Here is a 12910-nt window from a genome sequence, read left to right as displayed (position 1 = left end):
GAACTCAAATTAGAACAACAACAACAAAAAATTGCTCAAATTCGGCAAATAAATTTTAATAGTAGGTTGTTGCTTCTTGAAAAAAAAGGTTCTCGGGTCTGAAAAGCTGCTAAATCTAGCAACAAATTTGCTAGCTTGGCATGGGTTTATGAGAGGGAGGTCTGTGGCGCCACCAGGTGGTGAATCAAGGCAAATCACCCATAGGCAATTGTGAATACTGTGTCAAAAGTTTATATTAGTAGAAGTGTGTATCCAAAAAAATTAACATGATTAAAATTTGTAAAAAGTAAAAATAAAATAAAAATAGTATCATTTTGTCACAGGACCCGACCAACTATATATTTTACTTTAAATATTAAATATTGCAGGCCTTGTAATCAATTGCTTTTGTTCCTATTGTGTCCCCTCTCTCTCTCTCTCTCTCTCTCTCTCTCTCTCTCTCTCTCTCTCTCTCTCTCTCTCTCTCTCTCTCTCTCTCTCTCTCTCTCTCTCTCTCTGTGTGTGTGTGTGTGTGTGTGTGTGTGTGTGTGTGTTTCCAACATGTACTGGGCTTTAAAAATAATTCAAACAATAATATATTGCTGCTCCCAAACCAAAATTTTGAACAATTTGCTCAGTATCAAATGATATGTAATTCTGAAACAAAATATAGTTCATGTAGTCGAAAATGTCTCCTCGGCTTCATCGAATCCACATTACAAAACATCTGGCTCTCTGCACACTTGTCCCCTTTGAGGCCCTTCTCTTAAAAATGAATCCTTGAATTGCCACTGTGGCAGAAAGTGAGCAGAGAGCACCTGAGACCTCCCTGGAGGTCCTTATTAAATTAGGATCTTCCCTGATCTCCGCAGCTCTTCGGATCCGCCGGTAGGGGTCAGACGTGAGGCGACGTGTGTTCGGGCCTGTCACTCATCAGACAGCAGAAGCAGCAGAAATGATCGCACTGAACCCCGGAAGTGTATTTGACCCTCATCCTCATTTCTCACCCATGAAACCCTTTAAACAATCTGATAAATGAAATGATCTATTTATATGTGCTCATCGCTCATCTGAGAATCACAGCTGGTGAATAAAATCTCATTTTGGAGGTGGTAAGTGAAAAAAAAACGCTCTTTATTTCGTTAAAGAAAATAAATCATGATGATGTTTGTGTGGCTGCGATTTATCAGTCGGGTTTAAATGATTTAATGAGACTGTCCGAAAAATTAAAGACTTATAAAGCTAATATATTAGTTATAATAAAAGCATGTGGAAAATATACAAATCAAACGACCTATTAGATCAAGGGTGTGACGGGAGATTAGTCTGACAGAGAGATTTGTTGTTAGGATTGTTGCTATACTGGTTTCTAAATGAAGTTAACAACACCAACCACAACTAAATTTACAGTATAGTATATGCACTCTGAATTTGTCTTTTTATTATTGTCAGCTGCCCGACACTAATATCTGAAATCAAAACACATTTCCTCATATCAGGCCAGTGACACTTTCAGTTGTTTATGTGTGAATAAGAGAGAGTTTGTACGATTGTGTATATTTATTAATAATTGAATGTGAAGTGCATATCTAAGTGCTTATTTATTGTTGCAGCTGACTAAGGGGAAATGGTGGGTTTTGTCAATGTTGAAATCATGGCGATTAAAGTGAAACTTAGTTTTTTATATCAAATGATGGGCTCTTAAACTTTCATCTTTTCACATTAACTTGAAGGATTTAAAGGGATAGTATAGTGAAAATTAACTCATCCTAATATGACTTTTCCTACATGAAACACAAAAGCTAGTGATAAAAGTATATTTTTTTTTAGTGAATAGTTCAATTAAATGTTATTCTGTTTGAATAATTCGTTGCCTATTTTCTCAAGTACAGTTCTTTAAAATGTTTTCCCTCTGTGTCATTTGAGTTGTACATAACTAGATTATTTTGACACTGAAATTCAGGATTAGCACTAATTACATACATTTCATGACCCAGTGTTAAGAGCAGTGTTTTCCAATTTACAAGAGTGAAACTTTTCTTAACCCTGTGTTAAAAGTCATTAAAAAAAATGTATTTTAGTTATGTTTAACTTTACTATGGAGTTACATCACAATTTAAATTGATTTATCCATAGTAAGAGATTTCCAAGAAATGGTAAAAATAAACATTTGTATATTAATAGAAAATATCAGTAATAAACTGGTGAATATAGTTATGAGACACTTGAAATGGATGTCATTGGGTGTAATTTGTACCTGAACCTGCTTTTGTAATCAAGAACCAACATGTTTTATTTTTAAGTTTGCTTTGATTTTGTTTCTGGCCCATAAATCTTTGATTTCTCATTCTGACTTAATTGTAGAAATTTTGACTGTGTGTGTATATATAAATATATGATTAATCACGATTAATCGCATTCAAAATAAGGTTTGTGTTTACATGATATATGTGTGTGTACTGTGTATAATTATTTGGTAGATATAAATACACACACATACATGTATATATTTAAGAAAAATGTGTTATTTATATATAAATATATACATGCATATGTGTGTATTTATATATACAAATTGAATAACACAGTTTTCTTAAATATATACATGTATGTGTGTGTATTTATATCTACAAAATAATTATACACAGTACACACACGTATCGTGTAAACACACACTTTTATTTTGGATGTGATTAACCGCAATTAAACGTTTATTTTATTATATATAGGCCCATGTGTATATATATGTGTGTGTGTGTATATATATATATATATATATATATATATATATAGTTGAACCTCTGTGTTATATATATATATATATATATATATATATATATATGAAGGAAGCATGAAGTGCTCTGGAAATGTCCTGGTAGACGGCTGCGTTGAGTGGACAGCACAGTGGACCAACACCAGCCGATGACATGGCTCCCCAAACCAACACAGACTGTGGAAACTTCACACTGGACTTCAAGCATCTTGGATTGTGTGCCTCTCCATTCTTCCTCCAGACTCTGGGACCTTGGTTTCCAAATGAGATGCAAAATTTGCTCTCATCAGAAAAGAGGACTTTGGTCCACTGTGCTTTATTAAATCCAGAGTCAACGCAGCCGTCTACCAGGACATTTCCAGAGCACTTCATGCTTCCTTCATTTTCCAGCAGGATTTGCACCTGCCCACACTGCCAAAAGAACCAAAACCTGGTTCAATGACCATGGTATTACTGTGTAATTACTGTGTGATTTCATGTAATATTCAAATTTTTTGAAATCCTGTTTTCGTGGGTTTTATGAGATGGAAGCCCAAATTATGTACAAATAAACAACTAAATACTTGAAATAGTTTAAGTTGTGGGCCCTGAATCTATAATCTATGGAAGTTTAACGTTTTGAATAGAATTATGGAAATAAATAAACTTTTCCATGATATTCTAATTTTTTGGAAAGGGTCTGTATATATAGTTGAACCTGTGTGTTATATTAAGAATAGGGTTCAGATTAGGCTTTGTAAAATTTAGAGTTTTTTTTTAACAATGTATTTAAATGATTATTAGAGATGATGCGAATGAAGGCTAATTATGTGTGAAGTATTATGACCACACACACACACACAAAGCTCTGTCTGCATGTGAGCATATTCACTTATAGCATGATTTTCTGTATGTGTGTGTGTCCTTTACAGGTTCCAGACTGTAGATGCCTTTGAGTTCAAGCCCAACAGGGTTCGAGAGGATGTCATTGTGAGGGACGCTCTGCGTGGTGAGTACTTGCTAAGAAATTTGTACTTGCTAAGAAAAGCATCACTTGAACAAACCCCTCGCCCTAATAAACTTTTGTAACTTATCCCGCACTGTCAGAGAAACAAATACATGCAGGTGAGCATCTACTGTAAAGAATATCTTGATCAGTTCATGCAATTTGTTTTTCAGTCCCTTTTGTCCTTCTTTAGAATGAGTGTACATTGTCCTTGTCAGTTTTTGGCGCTGGCCATACACATCTCTCTTTTAGGCTGTTGGCCTTTTGTTTTTGTCAGCAATTTGCATCTCAAAAGTATTTATGTAAATGAGATGCTAAGTTTCAGCCCATGTCCTAGGCTGAAACTCTTGCCATTTTTCTTTAACAAAAGACGTGAGATTGGCAGCGATATTCCAGTGATACTAGGGTTGAAAATGGTTAACAGCCCCAGCTCTAGAAGAGAGCCTTTTTTTTAAGCTTGCACACTCCCGAGCCTTTTACACACTGAAATCTTTATTACAGAACACTACAAAAATGAGGTTTCTTAGGTTTTCACTTTCACTTTGTGTCTGATCTTGCTGTTGGATTTGGGGAATTTAAAATATTTAGTGGGTTATTATATTATTTAGATAGAAGCTCATGCTTGATTGTCATCGGTAAGTTTTTCTGCTCACCAAGGCTGTATTTATTTGATCAGAAATACAGTAAAAACAGTAATATTGTGAAATATTATTACAATTTAATTGTTTTCTTTTGTGATTTTTTTAACATGTAATTTATTCCTGTGATGCAAAGCTGAATTTTCAGCATCATTACTCCAGTCTCACATTATCCTCCAGAAATCATTTTAATAGGATAATTTCAGGATTGTTTGATGAGTAGAAAATACAAAAGAACAGCATTTATTTGAAATGTACATTTTGAACCATTATACATGCTTTTACTGTCACTTTTGATCAATTTAATGCATCCTTGCTGAATAAAAGTATTGATTTCTTTTAAAAAAAGAAAAACGTTTGAACATTAGTTTACCTATTTGTGTTTAATTTCTATGGACAGGTTTTGTGAAATCACAATTCGTTGTCACAATTTTGATATAACAGCAAAAACTACTAGCCTAATTAATGTAAATTTAATAAGTTATAAATTCAATAGAACAAAGATACACATGAAATAAACTTGCTTTTCAGGTTTTTAGGTAGTTCTAACAGTAGATTTCAAGTACTGAATTTGAATAAAGTTCTCAAATGTAAAATAACACTGTATACATTTTCTTTGTCCTTTGTTGTTGTTTTATTAACATATTTTTAACAAACACAGCAGCAGGTTTATAAGCTTCTGTCCCTTTAAGAACAAATGCATGGATTAAATACTTCTTTTTTTTTAACATAACTTTGTGTGTGTGCACATGGTAAACTTCTTGTCCAGTAATAATGTAGGGAATCACTCGTACATAATGTTTTTACTTGCATATACGATTTAGTTTTAATCCAAATGACGCATGTGTGCTGAGTGAACAATCAGCAATCAAAAGCATGCAACATCTCTCTCTCTCTCTCTCTCTCTCTCTCTCTCTCTCTCTCTCTCTCTCTCTCTCTCTCTCTCTCTCTCTCTCGTGCGACTGTGCCACTGCGCGCTTAATCCAAGTGTTTCGCTTATCAGCTCGTGCACACCAGCTGTATAGGCTTTAGTATTTATTTTGTTTAACATTCTATTAATTCGATACATTTACTTGATGTATCTTTCCCTGATATATCCATTCTGCTCTCGGTTTGCTCTGTGTCGGTGTTTCTTAGTCATTGCTCCAATACCAACAACAGATACCACTCAACATGTACTGTACATGTTGAGTGGCATCTGTTGTTGGTATTGGAGCAATATAATGAGAACGAGTATGAGTACACGAGCACAGTTTTGGGCCCGATACTGGTGTCGGTATCGGTGCATCCCTAGTATTATATCAGGTCATGCATTCCCTGGGAATCAAACCCATTACCTTGGCGTTGCTTGTGCAATGCACATGTTGTATATGCTTCTCTTTTATCTTTACTGTACCACTATAGATAAGCGTGTGAATCAGTGTTATGTCTGGCTCACCCCTCTCTCTCTCTTTCCAGGAGAGAATGCAGTCTTCAGGACACCGGTTGAGGGATGTGGAGCAGCACCAGCCCCTGCTCAGCGGAGGGGAGGAGGAAGTGGTGGCTGCCGACCGCGTCTGGTTCATCCAGGACAGCTGCGGGATGGTGTGCGCCTTCATGACCTGGTTTCTGGTTATGTATGCCCAATTTGTGGTGAACTTTGTCATGTTGCTCCCCTCCAAAAGCTTCTGGTTCTCTCTCATCAACGGCGTGGCATTTAACTTTCTGGCTGTGTTAGCGCTGACATCGCACCTGCGAACCATGCTGTCAGATCCAGTAAGAAAGGGCCGTCATTTTAATTAAATGTGGTAATGAACTTTTTGTGATGGATGTTATTGATGGGGAAGTGTATTGTGTTTATCAGGGAGCTGTTCCCAAAGGTAACGCCACTAAAGAATACATGGAGAGTCTGCAGCTGAAGCCAGGAGAGGTCATCTACAAGTGTCCAAAATGCTGCAGCATTAAACCAGAGAGAGCACACCACTGCAGGTAAGACCAACATCAGATAAATGAGACTCTTTTTTTTTTTTTTTTTTTTGCTAACAGTATATGACCACATTTGTAGCATTTCCCCCGTGGAAGTCCTCTTAAAACGTCAGACCAGGTTTCTTGCACTAAAAACTGTTAATTAGTGTCCATTTTACACCCTCTTTTTAACACCTTTTGCACAAATTTTGCTATTGTACTTTTTTGTAGTTGCATGTAAATTAATTGTGTTGTGATATGTAAACGTGGGTTGTCATATCTTTACATGGTCACAGTTTTGATGTCATAACTTATACTAGAGCTGGTCATTGACACAGATTCTCCATTCGATTCAGCATCGATTAGTTGGGGCCTATCAGGTACAGTACAGGGGAAATTTCCTCAAGGAAAAAATCTCTCAACTAAAGCTGTAAACTATACAAGTAACCCCTGTTGGTACATCACTGTAATATTCTAGGTTTAAATTAACAGATTTATATGCAACTTACGTTTTACATTACATATAAGGAAGTTTTTATAATAATATTATAATACATTTTCAATGACATAATTATGTTTCTACTCTACTGTTTTTTTATATAAACATTTTAAAGGGTGGCTATCATGCGAAACATAACAGATTTATTTAAAAATACATTAAATATTGAAGAACATGTGAAGTAAAAATACAATGAATATGCAATATAGTGCAAATATTTAGCAAAATGCTCCTCTCTAGAGTTCGGTTTTCTAGCTGGATATTGAATGGCTTTTCTGGGGTAAATGTAACATATTACATGACATTGTCTACAAGCTGTTTGATTCGAAGGTGGAAACACTGTTATAATTACATTATACAGAGACATGATACGGATTTTGCGAAGTTGTACTGCCTCTTTCAACATATCTAATGACATTATTTTGTGCTGTAACTAGTAATAAAGCGGAAGAGATGATCTTTTCTACACTACACATTTTTGTGCATTCATCAACTGAAAACCCAATTGATTCTTATGATTTAAGAATCGATATCAGCTCTTTAAAATAAGAAACGAATAAAACAGGGAAAGCAATATTTTTAACCCAGCCCTAACTTATACTGAACAAGCCACTTTCTTTGATGTATAGAAAAGAACAGCATTTATTTGAAACCAAAATCCTTTGTAACGTCTACTGTCATTTTTGATCAATTTAATGCGTCCTTGATGAATAAGTTAATTTCTTTCTTTTTTTTTTTAAATCTAATAGTGTATTGTGGACTGGGAGGGATCTGTCATCAATGTTTTAAAAAGAATCTATTTTACATTTATGTATCTCTTTTGTAATCAAGTCATTTTTATTTAGCGCCAAGTATAAGTATCAGTGACTGCTGAATGTTTAGCATCTTCTTTGAAAACCGGTCTGTGCTCTTCACTTTGTTCTGTTTGTTAGTATCTGTAAGAGATGCATCAGGAAGATGGATCACCACTGTCCTTGGGTCAACAACTGTGTGGGCGAGAACAATCAGCGATTCTTTGTCCTCTTCACTGTAAGTGTGTCTAAGACTGCTGTGGGTTCTTTTACAGTTTTTTTTTATGGAAGAATTGCTGACAAAATCATCCAATTGAAAACATCTTATTGCGTGAGCTGTGACCACAAAATTGTCTGAGTTTTATATCAATGCTACAATTATTTGTTTATCAATTGATCTTTAACTACTTTAGTTACTTTGCTTGACAACTGAACAAAAATCCAATGGGGATAGGCACGTGATCATTACTACTAGTAAATTATTTAATTCGTTTTTTATTATTATTGTAAGGGACTTTTAAACGGTATATTGCGTTATTGCCCTTAACCAATTATCTTTTTTCTGGTTACAGGCATCAGTGTACATCAATATTTTGAGGTTTTCATCTTAAGAAACCAGCATTTTAAAGCATGGCAACATTTAAATGATCATGAAACCCGCTGCACGTCAATGAAAACAACAATTGCACTCGTTATGATTATTATTAAGGGAAAAGTGTTTTTTTCTGAGCTATTTCATTCTTAAAGTTTAAAAAGCAAAACTTTAAAAAGTTAAACCAAATTAATGAATAGTTATGTGATATATATATATATATTAGTATGTATGTATGTGTGTGTGTGTGTGTGTTCATTCAGAGTGGTGATCATGGCTGGAGAGTACATGTCTATATCATCAGTTTCTCCATATTATTCATGAGAATAGACTCATTTAATCCAGTCACTGCGCTGTATTACGCATGAGATATCATAAATATGACTGTTACAATATTACATTTTTTACAACATGTGGAGCGGAACGCTGCGCTGAGTTTAACAACACTGGCAACACGGATCACAGTTCATATCCGGACCGGAGCATTTCAAGTTTTTATAGACCTATTTCGCATACTCTCCTGCTCCAAACATGACCAGCACCGTGTATGCGCACATATTTCACCATGTTTTCAAATGAAATGTATATAGAAGACAATAATGTAGACCAAAAATTCAAAGAAGAATGGGCAAAAAGTAACTGCCTTTATTTTTTATCCCCACAAGTGTTGTTTTTTTGTTTGTTTTCTCTGCTCATATTTTGATATTTATTTCTCTAAATAATGAGTGTGTTGCAGGTCAGAGTTTTATTGTTTTTTTTTTCTCTTATTCCCTCCCTCTACACTCCCACTTTTCCAAAGTCTTTTTCAAAGCTGAGGTGTGAACATCCAGGCTGTGACACTTTAATGTATTCAATTTTGAATAATATTTGACTTTAATGTGTTTTTCTTTCTCCTCAGATGTACATAGCCTCCATTTCATTGCATGCACTGTGTCTCAGCGGTGTCCATTTCTTCACCTGTGTCAGAGTCCAGTGGAATGGTGGGTAATACACATTTTAGATTTGGACTCCATTACTGGAGGACAGATGATATTATGTTATATAAAAGTCAAGTTTTTTGCAATCTGTCCTATTGTTCTTTTATTTCTCATACAAAGCATTTAAAACATGATTTCCAGCATTAGTTTTGACAGCATCATCTCATCTGTGTTTTTCTTCTCTGTTCTGTAGAGTGTAGTGATTTCTCCCCACCTGTGGCGGTCTTGCTGCTGATTTTCCTGTGTCTGGAAGCGGTGCTGTTTCTCACCTTCACTGCTGTCATGTTCGGCACTCAGATTCACTCCATCTGTAATGATGAGACGGTAAGTAGACCTGCTGAAGTCCTCTCACCCAGTTACTACTATTACTTCTGATAGAACTGAACTTTTACAGCCAAATTTGATCTATTATTTATTGCAGTTTATTGTAATTGGGAATAAAACAAAATAAACCTGCTTATTACACTGCTATTGCATATATTTAAATTAGGGCTGTCAAACGATTAATCGCGATTAATCGCATCCAAAATAAAAGTTTGTGTTTACATAATATATGTGTGTGTATGGAGTATAATTATTTTCTATATATAAATACACACACACATGCATATATATTTAAGAAAAATGTGTTATTTATATATAAAATATTTATATATAATATAAATTATATAATAATATAAATATATATACACAGTATATACATGCAAATATTTCTTAAATATATACATGCATGTGTGTGTAAAAACAAACTTTTATTTTGGATGAGATTAATCGATTAATGCGATTAATTAATTGACAGCCCTAATTTAAATGCAAAATTATATATATATAACACACACTCACTCACTCACACACTCTACCGGTCAAAAGTAACATTAAGAAACATTACGTTTTTTTGTGTTTTTGAAAGTAGTCTCTTTCAAAAATCATTCTAATATAATTTCTTATTATAATTATCAATTTAAAAAAACAGTTCTGGCGGCTTAAGTTTGGGGTACGTTTTTTTGCACATTAAATTGATCAACAAAAAAAGACAGTAAAGACATTTATGAAATTAATAAAAATGAATAAAGTTTCCACAAAAATATTAGGCAACACAACTGTGTTTAACATTAATAATAATAAGAAATGTTTCTTGAGCACCAAATCCGCATATTAGAATGATTTCTGAAGGATCATGTGACCCTGAAGACTGGAGTAATGATGCTGAAAATTCAGCTTTGCATCACAGCAATAAATTACATTTGAAAATATATTACAACAGAAATCAGTTCATTTAAATTGTAATAATATTTCACATAGTATTACTGTTTTTACTGTATTTTTAATCAAATACACACACACACACACACACTCAGCATTGGTGAGATTAAGAGACTACTTTCAAAAACATTTTTAAAAAAACCTTAATGTTTCCAAACTTTTGACAAAAAATTGTAACAAAGCAGTGAAAGTAAGATTTCTTCATGTAATGCAACATTATTTCTCAAATCACAATTCAAATTCCCACTGTATGTATTTGAGTTTTGTAATAATGTCTTGACAGTATTAGCCTTAGCTTTACATTTCTCGTTTGACGCTCACAGGAAATCGAGCGGTTGAAGAACGAAAAGCCCACGTGGGAGCGGCGGGTGCGATGGGAGGGGATGAAGGCTGTTTTCGGTGGCCCGCCCTCTCTGCTCTGGTTCAACCCTTTCGCTGGACTCCGCCTCCAGCGCCTGCTGATGGTTCGTGCCCGGAAGGGCGGGGCCGAGTTCTCAGTTTGAGTGAAGAATGCTGTCTATGAAGGCATGTCCATCTGCCTTCATGCCTATTACCCCCCCCCCCCCCCCCCCCCCCAAACACACACACACATAGGACATAGGAGTCCTTCTTTAATGCTGATGCAGGTTTGGAGGTACTACAGTGAAAACTGTCAAATAACTGATGTCGCCCCTGGAACAATGAGGCTACGTCTCGATACAGCCTGTCTGTGTCCACACATTATTACCTCGTTAGGCGGATCATACTTGTTATGCTCATATTTTCTTCATGAACATTCACACTCATGGGTTTTTGATTTGCTTTTTACGTGGACTATTTTTGTTGTTTGGAAAGTTATGGAACAGTCGAAGGTTGTCAGTATCCGTAATCCAGCCTGAAGAAACTACATCTTTGTGATTTTAAGTAGAGCTATCGCGTGACAAACATAATGGCTAACATGCAATGGTTAGATCGTAAACCAAACGAATTTCAAAAACACTGTCAAGAAATGTCCGTGTTCATATCACCCCAAAATCGAAAGGAAAAAAGAAATTATAATGTACCATTTTTCATGAAGATAAAGAAGGCCGTTAACATCGAAAGAAAATAAATCTCATTCGCATTATTGTAATTTGAAAAATAGATGATCTATTATTTAAAATGTAAAGTATTTATATATCATAATATTATTTGTTGTACTGAATTTAATTTATGCTGATTTTAATGGAACTCATTAAATAATGACAATGAGATTTTCTTTCATACTACATTAATAATGTCAAAATGCACAAATAAATGGCAAATAAAATAGATTTTATAGATCTTTTTTTCTTTTGATGTTAGTGTGGAATATGAGCAGGACATTTCCGTTTCCTGAGATTTACTGTCTTAGGTGTTAAGTGCTTGCGGCTGGTTTAGTCACCTTAAACACAATAACCTAAATGATGAAGTCATTTTAAAATCGTCTCGTCTCCATGTATTGTAGAGATAATAATAGCCTCTTTCCGTAGTGTTGAAATAATAATGGCAATCCCACAAAGAACTTAAAAGGTCGATGTGACAATATATAATTCTTACATTGACCTTAAGCTGCTCTGTGAGATAAATAAAGACAAATCACATTATGGCACACATAATTAAATGATGTCCTCCGTTGCGTATGAGCCAGGAACTCTAATTAACGTGTAGATTACAAATTTAAATGAGGTGAGGTGACGTTGTAGTGAGACTTTGCGATCTCAAACAAATATGCTGCACAATTCACAGAGGCTGACTATCACTTTGTGTTTTATACTTGTTGCTTCGTGGTTTCATTGTCTTCTTCACTTTTATGCTTTTGACTTTAGCTTAGAGAATCGTTTCATGGTGACCACTAAGTTTTCCTTTTGGAAGAAATTTTTATCATACAAAGCTGGAACTCGTTCGGCACGGTCGGCACAAGGCTTTGATTCACAAGGGAATCTCGCAAAATCTGTCAAGATCATCTTCGTGTCATATTTGACTCTCAAATGAAAAGAAAAAAACAAGAAATTATATTTTGCATAAAGACAGTCAAATCTACTGTAGGCCCTTCTCCATACATTCTTAATGTAATACAATTTTATTTTTATGTTTTATCATTTATCTCTTATTAAATAATTAATTATATTATTTACACTTAAGTGTTTACATCATACTAGTTTTTATTGTACTCCTGTTCATTTAAGCTGATTTTAGTTTTATTGCTTTGCTCTATAATGAGAATAATGTCACAATGCATTAATCCTTATGATCCTAAACATAGACTTTTTCTTCATGTAATATATAATTTCCTATTTTTTCTTTGAATTTTGAAGGGAAATATGTCCTGGATGTGTTCTTGACTGCCATTGTGAGATTTGCCCTACTGTATTATTAGAAAATGTATTGCTTTTATTTTAAAAAATATATTCAAAATATATCAAAATAACGGCAGTACATGAGAATTATATCACAGCACTAAAAGGCCAG

The 12910-nt window shown here is 34.5% G+C and overlaps 1 protein-coding gene across 1 annotated transcript; it reads left to right on the top strand.

Moving 5' to 3' along the window:
* The first annotated feature begins 914 nt into the window (after positions 1–914).
* zdhhc7 (zDHHC palmitoyltransferase 7) lies at positions 915–12432 on the top strand. The gene is made up of 8 exons (XM_079874615.1): positions 915–1091; positions 3664–3740; positions 5834–6130; positions 6219–6343; positions 7751–7847; positions 9100–9181; positions 9372–9502; positions 10765–12432. Exons 3-8 carry the CDS (start codon positions 5840–5842, stop codon positions 10942–10944), a joined length of 906 nt encoding a protein of 301 aa, XP_079730741.1. The 5' UTR covers positions 915–1091; positions 3664–3740; positions 5834–5839; the 3' UTR covers positions 10945–12432.
* Positions 12433–12910: the final 478 nt, after the last annotated feature.

Source organism: Squalius cephalus, assembly GCF_949319135.1.
Source record: "Squalius cephalus genome assembly, chromosome: 6".
In the NCBI taxonomy this organism is placed as follows: Eukaryota; Metazoa; Chordata; class Actinopteri; order Cypriniformes; family Leuciscidae; genus Squalius; species Squalius cephalus.
The sequence above is the reverse complement of the archived record's forward strand: the minus strand, read 5'-3'. Positions and strand labels throughout refer to the sequence as shown.

Bases quoted from the DNA above. Each gene is read 5' to 3' on its own strand.
- zdhhc7 (XM_079874615.1), top strand. From the start codon at position 5,840: ATGCAGTCTTCAGGACACCGGTTGAGGGATGTGGAGCAGCACCAGCCC. The intron at 6,131-6,218 runs GTAAGAAAGGGC...TGTGTTTATCAG, and splicing joins GAACCATGCTGTCAGATCCA to GGAGCTGTTCCCAAAGGTAA. The intron at 9,182-9,371 runs GTGGGTAATACA...TCTGTTCTGTAG, and splicing joins TGTCAGAGTCCAGTGGAATG to AGTGTAGTGATTTCTCCCCA.